General features: G+C 37.4%; 1 protein-coding gene across 2 annotated transcripts in view; it reads right to left on the reverse strand.

Moving 5' to 3' along the window:
• Positions 1 to 15,984, reverse strand: part of COL14A1 (collagen type XIV alpha 1 chain) — a 113,478-nt gene that overhangs the window by 32,740 nt on the left and 64,754 nt on the right. For both annotated transcript variants that reach the window (XM_065752803.1, XM_065752802.1), the window contains exons 28-35: positions 14,562 to 14,726; positions 13,235 to 13,273; positions 12,885 to 13,023; positions 10,917 to 11,059; positions 10,294 to 10,403; positions 8,488 to 8,646; positions 3,630 to 3,707; positions 3,269 to 3,355 (exon numbers count right to left, since the gene is read on the reverse strand). In XM_065752803.1, the coding sequence (XP_065608875.1) occupies positions 3,269 to 3,355; positions 3,630 to 3,707; positions 8,488 to 8,646; positions 10,294 to 10,403; positions 10,917 to 11,059; positions 12,885 to 13,023; positions 13,235 to 13,273; positions 14,562 to 14,726 (920 nt within the window). The remainder of the gene's footprint in view (positions 1 to 3,268; positions 3,356 to 3,629; positions 3,708 to 8,487; positions 8,647 to 10,293; positions 10,404 to 10,916; positions 11,060 to 12,884; positions 13,024 to 13,234; positions 13,274 to 14,561; positions 14,727 to 15,984) is intronic.

Raw genomic sequence — 15,984 nt, forward strand, 5'->3', positions numbered from 1 at the left:
AACTTGGAGAAGTTTAATGTTTTCTGTCTCCTTCTTCACCTTGTCAAGTTCTGCAGCTCTCCTTTCACAATGTGGGCATCAGGTTTGTGTACTACCTTAGTTTTACATGCACAATTTCAGATGGCACGATCAAATTCCAGTAAATTAAGGCATAAAAACTGTTACCCATAATGAAATCTTCCAGATAATCTTAACTCTAAACGATACTTTCTCTTATCCAAAACGATCCACTTTCTACAAGGCCTTAAGTAATATTTCCAGAGATACAGTCCTGAACAAATTGAAGCCTTTTATTGTGAGACTTGTTGGTATAATATTTAAAATTGGCTATATGGAAGAATTCTGATCCCTAAAGCAGAAAAATCCTTGGCTTTGAGAAAAGTCACATAATATTTTAATGGCCCAGAGCAGTACTGACCAGACACAGCAATGTGACTGGCTCTTGGTTGGCTCAGAAAAGAACAGTGAGTAGATTGTTTTTTGCTCTACTTTTTCCCAGACCTTATACCTATTTCCCAAGCCACATGCCATGTGACTGGCAAAAAAAAAAAAAAAAAAAGCACTCATAAGAGGATGTTTCTAGAATTACATGCTCCCTTGACCAGACAATGATAACAGAGAAGGGGGCAGACTCTTCAGCGAAGTATGCTGTGATAGGAGAAGGTGAGACAGTTTCAAACTAAAAGAAATTTAGATCAGATATAAGGTAAAAGACTTTTACAGTAAAGGTAGTGAAGCACTGGAACAGGTTGCCCAGAGAGGTGGTGGATGACCCCTCCCCAAAGACATTCAAGGTCAGACCAGACCAAACTTTGTGAGCACTCAGATCTAGCTGTAGATGCCCATGTTCACTGCAGAGAAGTTGAACTAGATGACCTTGAAGGGTCTCTTCCAACATAAACAATTCTAGGATTCTATGATTTTTCTGCTTGGCTTTAAACCTCCTTTTGCAGTGAACAAATTATTGTTAATAAATAAAAATAGATTATTTATTTCTGAATTAAGCTTTGGCATTTCTTGATCTTTATACATTCTGAACTGCTGCAACATATATCCCTCCATTCAAATAATTTTTAAGCTTTTTTTTTCTGAGACATATAGTAAAAGGACTCATGTGAATTATCCCTCTGTCCTTCTGTAAAGAAACACACTGTGTCTATATAATGGAATTAAAACCTTAATCCATAACTGACTCATAACCTATACTTGAATAGGAGAACACAGTAATTTTTTCCTTTCTCAAGACACATCTTCAATTAAATTTCTCCTTTTCAAGTATCTTCTCTAGTTTTTGTACCTAAAGCTTAAGCAACAGTTCTTGCAAAAAAGATGTAACATCTGAGTTGTTAAACATGTATTATACAAAATTTGTGTATTTTAAAATCTTTTCAAAACACTTATTTTCCTTCACATTCTTCACTGGCTCTTTCCCTTCAAAACATGCTCTCGTATCATTCAGAACACAAAATGAGCAGACAAACATGAAGATAAAATTTGTTCATAGGAGCGCCTTATGTCAAGCTAACTTAGCAAGCAGCCCTAAGATGCCAATCAGAGTTATCAGTGTGTTTGTAAAAGAAAAAACATGAATGCTCTGCAAACATTCTAGTTACAATTCTCTTACACCAAATAAATAATATACTACTGTAAATAGAGCCTGCAACCTTTCTAAACTGTCAGAAATCGCCATGTGATGTGAAATTGAGTTATCTGAATTCAAAGCACCCACATCTCAGTTGTCTGGTCTGATCCGTTATGAGTTCTTCCATTAGGCAGGAAATAAAGATTTATTCCATCTTCCTAAGATACTACGCTGAGACGGAAAGTAAAATCTTTCTTCTAGATGAAACTATCTAGTTCCACTTGTTACATAAGAAACACAAGACACTTGCTGAACAGTACAGTGTCTTGTGTTTCTGTACAGTAAGCAATTAGAGGAGTGCTAGCAAAGAACCATCACAAAGAAAAGGGAAGTTTTGAGATTGTTGTTTCATCATTCGCTAGCAAGCTAGAAAAACTTCCAAGTCCCTAAATGCTTCAGGCCTCCTTATCCATCAGAAATTAGTGGTTAATGGAGTTAAGTCCAGCTGGCGTCCTGTTATGAGTGGTGTCCCCCAAGGGTCAGTTTTGGGGCCCATCTTGTTTAATATCTTTATTGATGACCTAGACGAGGGAATTGAGTGTACCCTCAGTAAGTTTGCAGATGACACCAAGTTGGGAGGATGTGTCAAACTGCCTGAGGGTAGGGAGGCCCTTCAGAGGGATTTGGATAGGCTGAACAGCTTGGCTGAGCTCAATGGGATGAGGTTCAATAAGACCAAGTGCCGGGTCCTGCACTTTGGCCACAATAACCCCATGCAATGCTATAGGCTTGGGGCAGAATGGCTTGAAGAATGTAGAAGGAAAAGGACCTGGGGGCATTGGTTGATGCTCGGCTCAACATGAGCCGGCAGTGTGCCCAGGTGGCCAAGAAGGCCAACAGCATCCTGGCCTGTATTAGAAATAGTGTAGCCAGCAGGAGCAGGGAGGTGATCATCCCCCTGTACTCAGCTCTGGTACGGCCGCACCTCGAGTACTGTGTTCAGTTTTTGGCCCCTCACTACAAGAAGGACATTGAGGCCCTGGAGCGTGTTCAGAGAAGGGCAACAAAACTGGTGAGGGGTCTGGAGCACAAGTCTTATGAGGAGCGGCTGAGGGAGCTGGGATTGTTTAGTCTGGAGAAGAGGAGGCTCAGAGGAGACCTTATTGCACTCTACCACTTCCTGAAGGGGGGTTGTGGTGAGGAGGGGGTGGGCCTCTTCTCCCTGATAAATAATGACAGGACGAGAGGGAATGGCCACAAGTTGCGCCGGGGAAGATTTAGATTAGACCTGAGGAAGCATTTTTTCTCTGAAAGAGTGGTCAGGCACTGGAATGGCCTGCCTAGGGAGGTGGTTGAGGCACCATCCCTAGCGCTGTTCAAGAAGCGTTTAGATGAGGTGCTAAAGGATTTAATTTAGTAGTTGGGTAGAGATAGTGATAGGAGGATGGTTGGACTAGATGATCTTATAGGTCCTTTCCAACCTTATGAACTTATGAACTTATGACTGAGTGACAAGTTGGTTTTTTTTCTTAGCATTTTTACTCTAAATTGAATGACACTGTATCACTTTACTGATACTGGAAATTCTCATTAGTTACACAATTTCAGTACATTTATGTGTCTTGGACTAAAGGTGACACATGGACAATTTGGTACAGTTGGCTAAAAACCTGAATGAAATCTTACCGGTGGTCCTGGAGGTCCCAGAGGACCCTTATTAGCTTCTGAACAGGAACAAGCATGGGGAAGGGCAGGGCAATTTTCCTCATCTCTCTAAGGAAAGATCAAGATTGGATGAGACTTATGTACAAAACTTTGTTTCAGAAGTAAGAATTTTATGAAATGAAACATAGTATTACATGGGTGCCTTAAAACAGCTTACTTGATTTACAAACATACATCATATTGACTTTCAGTAGGACAAGGAACCCAAGTACATTTGGACTTTTTTTTTAAAACACTTAACCAAACATTTCCTTTAAAACATTTGCCTCAGTAAAAAGAAAAAATGAAGTAATTAATACAGGCAATTAAATAAGCTTCTTACCAAGCCAGGAAGCTCACAGCATTTGTCTCGGTTGGCCCATGAGGTAGCACAAACAATGTCAAACATCTGCAATTGCAACTGTTTCAAAATAAGATGATATACAAGATGATAGTTAATTGTAAGAGCAGTGCAAAACAGAGCCAACAGCAAGAAAAGCTACCTTCATTTGAGTACTCAGGCTAGACAGAGGAATGGATATCAACTTAGAGCTGCCAGTCGATAATATGCTAACTTAAACTGTAAAAAGGCTTATGTTCTAACCAACATGTCCAGCTATCAGATATGATATCAACTGAGCAAGCTCTTCAATGTGAAATGCTGTGGACATTTGATGGTGTAAGAGAGACAGGTGTTAAGACAGTTGAACATCCCAAAATACTGCATTTGCCTGGTGCTCAGATTTTATCTGGAACAAGATCTCCTGTAGCATATTACTTACACTGGAACTGAGCCACAGATAATATTTATTATCTCCTCCAGTGCTATTTTATTTCAGAATGTGCCCCCTTTTATCCATATTATCCTCAGGCAATGAAAACTTATGGATGGTGAAAAGCTTGCTGCATGACAACTTTGGTCAGAAAGAAAAATTCCCACCTCATGTCTGGGAACATGCTTTGGACAAGAATTTAACCTACAGGAACACAAACATTTGGTAAAAATTACAGCTGCTAGGTAGTCAGAAACAATACACTAAATAGGTGTCTCCATTACATCCTTGATCTGAATAAAAAATGGGCCTAGAGAAATGAAGCCTCACTCAGTTTTTATTTCCATTCTTTTTCCATGCCTCATTTACTTGCTTACTGAATAAAGAAGGGAACAGAACACCCCATTAAATTAGCCCCACATGTTAAAAACATTGAGGAATGGCTAGAGATAGAGGAATGATCTTTAGTTTTGCTATTATTTTCATTTAAGCAAATGTAAATAATTATTTTCAGCAGCATTATTTTAAAACTAGAACAGAGGAATGAAGGTCAGGATTTTAAAACTTCAAAAGTTTTAACACCTTTAGAAGCACTGAAGTTTTAAGATAAAATTGAAATGGGTAGGTTTTCGTTTTTCTTTGGGTTTTTTTCTTACATAAGTCAAGTATCATATTTTAAACCAAGGAACGCTTCCATATACATAGGATTTCTCCTCATCTGCGAGCAGATTAGCTGCTGAAGTGCATAATGAAAGGAAGTTCTGGACATTTGGGTTGGCTCCACAAAGGACTAGCCTGGAGTCAAACAGGTCTGTGTCCCCAACTATTTCAAACCCATGCTGGCTCCACGTGGAGCTACTTAGACACCTCTTCATCACATATCTCAGGGCTACTAATTCCAGGAAGACTCATTAATTTGCTTAACTCAGAATGACCCTGGGCATTTACATGGTACTACACTTAAGCAAATAAGACATATCAGTAAAGAACTGCAGAAACACCTCAGCCAGTTGTGCAGAAATCATTTCAGGGTCAGAAGCAAGCAGTATTTCTTCTTTTTCCACAAATCAATCTATCCCAAGCTATTCTGTTACCATAAACAGTGGAAGCCTGACATTATTGGTTAAATTTATGCAGTCCTACACACAGGAGCATATACACATTCATATACTGGACTAAACAATCCAGAGATCCCTAGTGATAGAATATGTTGGTGTAAAATAAAGAGCAAATAGACATTCTCTGAATTGCTGCATTCACCATCCAAATGTTGAATGACTCAGTATCTTTATTTTAAAATACTACGTGGGTTGCTCTGACTCAAGCTAAATAACTAAACAAAGCTTTCTTTGCTACCATTAGCCTTTTATTCATAATTCTGAGCATTCATATGAATTTTGCTTTCTAGATCTCCAATTCTGCAAGGAAAGTCAGTAATACAGAAAAGCCTACTCATCCTTATCTGATCAGGCTACGGTTCTGCAAAGCATTCCCAACAGTAGAACACATCAAATCTTAATTCTTTTAATGTTACAAACACGCAGAGGTAAAACAAGATAAATATCGATGAAAAGGAAGCATGAATAAAGAAAAAAGTTGTGATTTGTAAGTAAACTATGTTTTAAAGCTGGACTTTTTATTCAATCCTGCTGAAGGAATGAAGAATGGTATTTATTTCTTGTCAAGTTTAGGTTTCTCTGCGTTAGCTGTCTGGAACTTCTAACCCAGAGATGCCCCACTATTAAGGGTTGCTGAAAGGGCTAGTCATGTTTAGCCTAATTCCCTTTTTGTTCCGTCTATCTAGGATAAATGTTCACTGAACTGTAGCATACCGCACCCATCAATGGGACAAAAAACTCTAATTTGGGATATACTCAAAATTGTTTGACAAATCACAGAATATCTTGACTTGGAAGGGATCCAGAAGTATCACCAAGTCCAGTGTCTGGATTCACATAGGACCACGTGAAAATCAAACCATATTTCTGAGAGCCATGTCCAAATGCTTCCCAAACTCCAGGAGGCTTAGAGCCATGAACACTTGCCTGGGAAACCTGTAACCGTGTCCGACCACCATCTGGTGAATAACCTTTTCGTAATATACAACCTGACCCTCCCCTGACAGAGCTCCATGCCATTCCCTTGGGTCTTATTGCTGTCACCATAGAATAGAGATCAGCATCAGCCCCTTTGCTCCTCTTGTGAGGAGCTGTAGGCTGCCATGTTGCTTCCCCTTAGCCTCCTCTGGGCTCAACAAACCCGGTGACTTCAGATATTCCCATCTAGATCCTTCACCATCTTTATAGCCCATTGTTGGACTCCCTCTATTAGTTTTGTGACTTTTATATATCATGGCACCCAAAACAGCACACAGTGCTCGAGGTGTGGCTGCACCAGTGCAGAGCAGAGTGGGACAATTCCTTCCCTTGCTCAGCTGGCCTCATGCACCCCAAGACACAGTTGGTCCTTCTGGCTGCCAGGGCATGCTGCTGATTCATATTCCACTGGCTGTCAACCAGAACTCCCAGATTCCTTCCCAGAGGCTGCTCTTTAGACTCTTATCCTCCAGTCTGTACATATACCCAGAGCTGCCCTGTCCCAGATGCAGAATATAGAATTTGCTCTTATTAAACATGATGCGATTGATAATTGCACATCCCTTCAATTTGTTAAGATCTCTCTGCAAGGCCTCTCTACCTTTTAGGGAGTAAACAGTTCCTCCCAATTTAGTGTCACCTGCAACCTTACCTTTTGCATACACTCAAGTCCTGTGTTCACGTCATTTAAGAAAACGTTAAAGAGAACTGTCCCTAAAATGGAGCTCTGCACAATCCCAGTATTGACTGAACTCCAGACAGGTGTAACTCTATTTCTTATCACCACTTTGAGCCTGACCAGTCAATTATTCATCTATCACAATATGAATGTGCTGCTGAACATTTTGTCCAGAGGATACTGTGAGAAAGAGCATTCAAAACTAAAAAAATTATGTTATTTTGTTGGCTTCAGTTATATTGGCTTTTATTCATTAGAAAGAAAAACAACATACTAAAACCATTCTAAAAACGTTAAACTATTCTATGCAGGCATGGTCAAGCCCCTTAAAACTACGAAGCTACTGGGACAGACTAAATCCCTGTACCCCATTTTCAACAGCACAACATTTGAAATCTAATAAAGCACAAAGATCTAAGGCTCCCGTACAGTCTACTATCTTCCCACGACATTCAGATCAGGGATTCCCTGCCCCAGATTTGTTTGTTTCTCCACAATGAGCAATGTCCCTTATTTTCTTTCTATTAATTTGTCAATACATCTCTAAAATAATAAATATTTAATAAAAAAATAAGCAGCACTGATTAGTACCTGTTGCATGGAGAGTCACTGTCCTGCCTCCTACTAGTTTCTTTTGATGTCCTCTAATTTTTGTAGAAGAAACCACCTCATTCTTGCCTTAAATATGACCACACAAGTTCTACTCAGGATGAATACAGTGTGCAGAACTGAGATTTTAAAGGAGGTTATTTGTATGCTTTCCTGACCTGCCTGTAACTTGGTAAAATTTCAAGACATCTACAGTTGCATGGAGTAAAGAAACTGCATCTACAGCTACAAATTCATAGTCTTACGTAAGTTTTACTGTTCATTTGAACAAAACCGAATTTTTCAGTGTGTGGGTAATCCAACTTATCTTTTATAGATTCCTGGGTTCTAACAAAAGACACAATTTCTTTCCACTTCTCTTTACAAAGCCTTCTTTAATTCCAAGTTTTACTAAGTTTGTCTTTTTTTCTGTTTCTATTGGAAAGTGACTACAAAAGTTTCTCTGTATAATTGTCTTTACAGGCTTGATATAATTATTATCTGTAAGCTTGAGCACTAAGGGCTCTTTTTTTGGTAGACAGAGATGTATTCTGAGGGCTCATTTTTGACTAAAAGAGTACTTACATATAATAACAAGTAAATACGTTTTTTAAACTTCATTCCTATTCAAATCAAGCCTTGAGTTCAAGGTTCACATTCTATGCTAACCTCTCTCTAGAGTCAACAGAGTTCAAAGAAAATCAGCAAACAATGCTGCTCAGCAAAGAAGTCTTCCCAAGATCCTCACCAGCTTGGCAGTTCTCCCTCAACAACTAAGTCTACCTAGAAAAACAAATAAAACCTAAAGTTATCTAAGGCAAAATGGAAAGAATCCCATAGGTTGCCATGCAAACAGAATGATCAATTACTGTTTCTAGGGCAACAATTTCAGAGGAATTAAAGACAATCTGGGGAAAATCTTTCTGATTATTTAAATATCTGAAATCACGGAGCTTTTCTGTATCAAATACAAGTTCATTTTGCTTCAACTTAAAATGCAAAGTTCCCAAATGCTTGTTTTTAGAATATTCAAATGGTTTAAAGAATTGTTCTTATTCTACTCACTGGTACAGAGTTGTCTCTTGGTCCTCTGGATCTGACCATTCTTCCCAGCACTTCTATGCCATCAGAACTTATGTTCCCTGCTGCATTAATGGTCTTCTCACCAGCTTCTTTGCAGTCAATAATTATTTTGGCTGTAGTCTTGCTAATAACAACATGCAGCTAAAGAAAAGAAAATATGCTTTAACATACAAAAGGAGCACACAAAATATATTAATATGCTGGGCATTTTTTGAAATGAGCTCCTAATTTCATGTTTGCTAACCACACTGAGACTAATCCATAGCAACTGATGTAGTTGGCCTCTAGAGGTCCAACCTGAATTACTCCACGATTCTAATCTGCTCAATTAATTTAGCTTATTTCTCTGCTTAAGGAACATCTGCATAAAATCTGTCAACTTCCCTAATTTACTGAGGAGAAAATGATTTATTACTGACACAAGGTCTGCATAAGGTTCATATATCACCCAGATCTCTTGGAACCTTTGATTTATGAGGTCAGTAATATTTCCTGGGCCCTGTATGATCCAGCTACATAGCACTGGATTTCCCCTTTATAGCTGCTTGCAAAGCCAAAATTAAGCAATAAGTTATTCTGTATACTCTACACCATCACACAGAAAAATTAATGAAGTTTTTAACTGAAAGAATATCAAATCCCATCAAATGCAGCACAGAAAAGCAGAGCATAGCAGCTAAGTTTCATCCTTCTGCCTTGACTTGCACTCTGCTCTCCATCACTGATAAAGCAAAAACATCCCCAACAGAGAAAACAATCCTTGTCACAATTGCTCTGTCACTAGCAAAACTCAGGCAAAAAAAATAGCAATCTTTTGGCACAGGAGAGTACAAATGAAGAGCTGGTAAAAATGCAGTATCTGCTCTCTATCAGTGCACTACGTGAAGTTCAGAACCCAAGGTAGAAGACAGATATCCATGAAGGACTACTGTAACTGCTTTGCTCTGGACTCAGCAGGAGCATTGAATTTGGTCTTGTGTCTTTCAAACTCATATAACAAGGATCATCATTCAAAATACAGAAAAATATTTAAGAGGATAATTTGCTATGGGCTTGCACATTCACTCAAAGCATGATTTTAGAAAGAGTGTTAGACTTTTGCTCTGACTTACCATCTCTTTCTTGGTCTCATAACTAAAAAGGAAGTCTAGAGTAGTTAAAGACAAACTGAGCTCTGTGAATACTATTCCACAATAGTCCATTCAACAAGCCTCCTTTTCTTTGTTTTTTATTCTTTTTTTGTTTTGTTTTGAGAAAGACACAAAAACCAGGAATAAAATTGAACCACAAAAATACCTTCCACAACAAAGGTGCTACAATTCCAACATTACCTCATCTGCTTTTGGAAAGAACGTTACAAGATCTCTTGCAGCCAAGGCAAGTTCAAGAAGTCATACCCCTTTAAAATACATTTAAAAATAACAACTCTGGTCAAAAGGAAGGACAGCTTTTTTTTTTGCATGACTTTTTCTTCACATTTTGGTTGACATTTCCAACCTAAACATTAAAGGCAAAAGCCAATTCATTTTTAAATTCAACAACACAAGGCAAGTATTTTTTACCAACTCTAAAATACAGGCAAAAAGCATGAGATTAAAATTGATCGCATCAACTTCATAAAAACAATTATTTGCTTAATGTTAATTCAATACAGAAAGAGACTTAAGTTTAGTAAATGGTCTGAACATGCAAAATATGCTCCTTTTCTATGTGGATGATCACATGAAGGAAGATTTCAAAACATGAAAACTTCCCCATCAAGAGTTATGTATTTTTACTATTACTAACCTTATGAAAGCTCCCATAAAATATCTTTCTTATTTCAGGACCTTCAAAAGTCACGGTTTGAAAATCCCCTTTGTAGTCATAGTTAAAGTAAGTCAGAGTTTTACCGCCATCTGTGCAAGAGTAAAAATAAGAACTCATTATTATAAGAAGCAAAGGCCCAATACATTATTTGAAAATGTTACTTTTTTTTTAAAAAAAAAGAAGAAAAGATTGAAGATGTCAGTTGTCTTTTCTAAGATATTAAAAAAAAAACACAAAAAAATCCAAAAATAAGCAGCTACCTGTAGAACTGTTTAAAAAATTGAATTCCATTTTGTTTGACATTTTGAAATTTGCTTATGGTATGTACTAGGTGCAAAAGTCAACATTGTAAGTGGAAAAATGATAATAACACTTTCAGTACCATTACTTCCAGTTTACAGCAGTGTACTCAAAATTTTACTCCAACTCCAAATTAGGTTCAATTACATTCAATCTATAAAATACTCAACAGAAAACCATAACCTTCAGAATTCAGGCAGTTGTTCTAGCAGAGGAAAACACTGGCAATAAACAATCTAGACAAAGAATGAACCATTCACACAGTTAAGGAATAAATCACAGAGAGGATACAAAATACTTACTATCTAAAATAACTCCAACCAGAGGTTCGTACTGTTCATTTAAAATCTCCCATAGAGCAAATGGTTCCTGAGGTGTATCAGGAAGTATACGAAAGAGAAACGTAATGGTGTAATCTGAAGGAAGACCTTCAGGATGCAAATACCTGTAAAACAAAGTTTTTTAAACTGAAACAAACATTATATCTTGTGGTTTACACATCAGATGTTCACGTAACACATTTTCTTATAAAAATAGCATGTTATTTTATTTCATTTTCTGAAGCTTGTTGATACTTACAATTTAATTTAACCTTTCATTGTCAAATTCTAAGGCAGGACAAAGAAATACTAGAAATGACTGCCTGTATTTTGAAAAAGTTAATTAGCTTGATTCCTTAAATCTTATTAAAGGGATCTGAAAGAAACCTGGTACATTCATTTAATCAATTTTTTCCCCAAAATATGATCCTTTCCATCTAAAGTTTTTCTGACACTTTTAATATGTATAAATATGAATCATGCTGGAAAAAAAATAATAAAAAAGTTAAATATGATCAACAATGTATATATTCCCCACAGTGGTCTGTAGATGACTAAAGTTGATATTACACTCTCTCCAGAGAGAAAAAGGAGAAAGAGAACATAACAGGTGTAAGAACAAAGGCTTAAAGTATGTTCATTATAAAAGAACCAACAAAAGAAAATTGAATAAACAGATGGGAAAACACAAGGTTTGGGGATACAGAAATTAAAGAGGAAAGGAGCATTAATGATACTCAGCACACACATGAGATGAGAAAATAAAAGCAGTATTATTCAGACATACCTGTACATCATCAAGAGAAAGGCATTCTCTGAACCACAAAAGAGACTGAAAGCCTAAAGAAGTAAGATTGGGCAGGACTGGCCTGGGGTGGCAGCCAGAGAAGAGCATATAAACGCAGCAGATCCAATCAGAAAGAAGCAGAAAAGGAAAAAGAAGTGAGCAATCCTAATCTCTGGAAATTCCACTCAGTGTAGATCCAGAAGGAAACTAAACAAGTAGAATGTGACACAACTCCAAGAAGGATGGCTCCAACTGGGACACAACAGGGTAATCACACAAAAAGAACAAGAAAACTTCTAATTAAAAAATTATAAAGCATTTCATAATGTTATTCTTTCTTGTTTTTCTCAGCTAAGAAACCATTTTGTTAACTCTTCTCAGGTTTAATACAGCAAAGCCATTGCTGTTATCTGGTGCCATTTAACACAAATGAGGGAACTAGACATGAAGGAATCAAACATAACCTACACACTGCTCAAAGAAATGAAGATTTTCCCATCACTTCCTCTCTGAGGAAGAAATGTAATTCTGTGGGAGTTTCTTCACTGTCTCTTCCGTATCTCTCTCAGGACATAGTCCTTGATACGGAACTACATCCTAATTCCCAGTAAGGTATGGTAAAGTGGTTAAAGAAACTCATTTTAACATAAGGAAGATAATCTTCCTCTGTTTTTAATACATACATAGACCAAATCAGAAAGGGACCTAAAGGAGCTTTTCACTCTCAAGACTTGAAAGCTTTCTGTCTTTCCACACCCTTTCAGCAAAGCTTAGGAAGATAAACCTTAATACATTAACAACAATTTCAATCTTCTTTCCTAAAAATAAGCCACTGTGCACTCTGTGAGACTTCAACCTTTCAAAAAGCAATACTGATATACACCTGCATGAAACTGCTAGATGCCAAACTTGCATGTACCTGAAACTGGCTCACACAGGAAACTCCAAATAGCCACTGAGTTCGTCTACTTTTTCCTACAGCTGTTATTTTATAAGGAAATTGGCTGGGGACTTTGAACACCAAATACTCTACTAATTACCATAATGCAGATATGAATGCACTCTGCTCCTCTGACAAAAATAGCAACCCTTGAAATGAATCACTGCCTGTGCTGAACAGTTAATTTCACGTGTTTTACAAATATTTATATATTAATACATACTTTGTAGGCTGGGACACGAGGGCATCCTTGTGCAGTCTGTAACATGGGTAAACATTAAATGTACCAGGTTCCATTGAAACCCCATCAATGGCTGAAAACTCCTTTTCAACCAAGCCAAACATTTCCATCATTTTAAATCCTGAAAGACATGAAAACGTGTATTTTATTCATTTCAATTAAATTAAACTACATTACAGGAAAGGACAAAGCCAGGTGCATCAAAGAGTTTCCTGTCATAACGTGCAAAACATTTAAATTAACGGCTGTATTAATTGCTGATACTGTAAAAAGCAGGTAATGAAAAAAATTCCATAAATCTGGAACAAAAACCAAACACAAAACTAGCTTACCTGCAAAGTTGTCACCATCTTTAAATACCAGTGGGCAAGCTGAAAAAAATAAAAGGAAAGATACATTTAGGGATACAAGTGTGGCCCCATCAGGTAAGAACAATGGTCTACTGAGCTTAGGACTCTATCCTCAAAAGTAGCAAAAGGAAATTCTGCTTAGGAAAGGCATGCAAGTCTGACCACTTTCCACTCATACAGTTTTTGCTCCTCAGGATCCTCAATGGCTGTAGTAGAGATGTAAAAGGGCACTTGCCTGCACGTTCCACACAACAGCACTTTATACAACTGTTGTCACTTAATTTGTTTCATCCTTATAGGAACCTGACTTCAAAATCCCTTGTGACAAAAATTTACTGCCTGCTGTGTAAAAAAAGTCTTATATTACACTTTAACCAAATTACCCAGTTCTCAGTTATGCCCTTCAACCAAGTCTAACTCAAGTTCAATTACTTTAGCAGGCATTCTTTGTCTTTTCAGACTCCACACGTAGCCTTCGTGGGAGAGATCAGTACTGAATACAGTCCTTAAGACATTAAATATCTGTGAATCTGTTTCTTCTATTTCATTTCTAGGAGGGAAGAAAATACACTAGTCTCCTCAAAGAAAGGAGCCCTAGGAAACCAATAAGCCTACATGCAAGGCGTCATATATGACACCCCACAGCACTTAAATTTGGAGATAACTTTTGGAACATAAGCATAAGTGACAAATAAATACTACTGTTGAATGTTCTCAACATTCTCTCTAAAACTGAAAGTAGAGATACTGGTCAAAAACAAAGAACTGAGGGGTCACAAGCTACATTCTTGCATTCACCAGCTCAGTGCATGCTTCCAGTACCCTTTATAGGTACAAGTGATTCATATCAGCTATATACTGACTACTTCCAGGTTCATGTATCAGAAAACATACAGGGGCATACATACACCTAAAACCTTGTGAATTATCAATCTCTAACCATCTGGTGTCTTCCCAGAATGTATTCCTCTTGCAGAGCCAGAATGTATTCCTCATAAAGAGTCTGAAACGTGGCATTCTAATAGATTTCAAAGAATTTGGGCCTGTTTCAAAACTGAAAAAGCTTCTCTCCTCCCCCACCCCCCAATAACCAATGGATCTATTCTAGATTTTTAGCAAACAACCATTAATTATACTAAAATTATAACACCTCCATCTCCTTGTTTTTTAAGGAAATAACATTAGTTATAACATCTGCATCAAATTATACTTAAAATATCAATTTTCATGAATATTGCTAGAAGGAAATTGTTACAAAAGAAACCCATGGTATTTAGCTCTTATTTTAGAAATATGTCAGATGTCTAACTTGCAGATGCAGTTTCACAAACAAAAGTGATCAGCTCATCTTCAATCTTTGTAAAGGCATCAAAGTCATCCACAAAGAAGACATGTCTTTCACTGGGCTTGCTGCCAATATTAACTAATTCTGAATAATCAGCATCAGCAACTCCAATAGCAAAAAAGCTGAAACCTGTAAAACAAAAAAGAACACTCTTGTGAGTTGTTTATTTAAGACTGGAAATGAAATACAAACACAGATAGATTTGTATTGGCTCCTTTCCTAATTAAATACAGTAGTGAAAATCTTACTACTGTTCTATCACACAAGATAATTCACATGTAATCAAAAAGAAAGGTGATTCATCCTCAGTGAAAAATTTCTTTTGACTATTTATTCTTCATCAGTTAATTAAAAATTCTTAAATGTTCTCTTAAAGTCATAAAGACTAGACAGTTGTTTAAAGTTTTAGCATATGTTTAAATTCTTTTTTAATTTAATGCCGCACTGTACCATCCATAAAAATTTCCAATCATTTTAGGCAAAGTGTATTAAGGATATATTAAGTATATCATAAATATAAAGCACAAAAAGTGATTCCCTATAGGTCTTCTACAGATTTTGTTCTATACCATATATTAATCAGAATGTTCAAGCTACTGCTGTTTCAAGAGTGAACACTGAAATGCATTCTTATTTCATCAGCAGTTTAACTGCACCGGTCAAATCTGTTCTATGCAACCTGCATGAATATATTCTAACCTTTGAGCTGGCCTTCAAAGATTTAAATGAAATGAGAATCATATCCTGCATCTTTGAGGAGCAGTAAATTAAGCAAGTTTTTCTAAATTTTCCCTTCCACAAAAGATAAAGACTCTGTCTACATCAGGCTGAATATTTTTGAAAGACATAATGTTCTTGTACAGCCCAAGTTCAAATTTACTCTAGTCCAACAATATTTGCTTTAAGTTTGAATGAAGTTCAGGGATATTTACTACCTTCTGCGGAGCTTTTAGCATAACAAAGCTTTGATTTAATATATTCACCGAATCACAGAACTGTAGGGTTGGAAGGAACCTTCAGAGATCATCGAGTCCAACCCTCTGCCAAAGCAGCTCCCTAGCCCAGACTGCACATCCAGGAGGGTCTTGAATGCCTCCAGAGAAGGAGACTCCACCACTTCTCTGCGCAGCTCCAGTGCTCTATCACCACACTGTGAAGAAGTTCCCATGCACATCTGTGTGGAACTTCCTATGCTTCAGTTTGTGGCCATTTCCCATCATCCTATTGCCACACCCTGCTGAGAAGAGTCCAGCCTCATCCCTTTGCCTCCCGCTCTTTAGATATTTATAGATGTGGATCACATCCCCAAGTCTTCTTTTCTCAAGGCTGAACAAATCCAGGTCTCTCAGCCTTTCCTCATAAGGGAGGTATTCCACACCCTATCTTA

The sequence above is a fragment of the Cyrtonyx montezumae genome, unplaced genomic scaffold (assembly GCF_038088225.1).
Source record: "Cyrtonyx montezumae isolate F1298 unplaced genomic scaffold, pur_monq_1.0 scaffold_8, whole genome shotgun sequence".
Taxonomy (NCBI): Eukaryota; Metazoa; Chordata; class Aves; order Galliformes; family Odontophoridae; genus Cyrtonyx; species Cyrtonyx montezumae.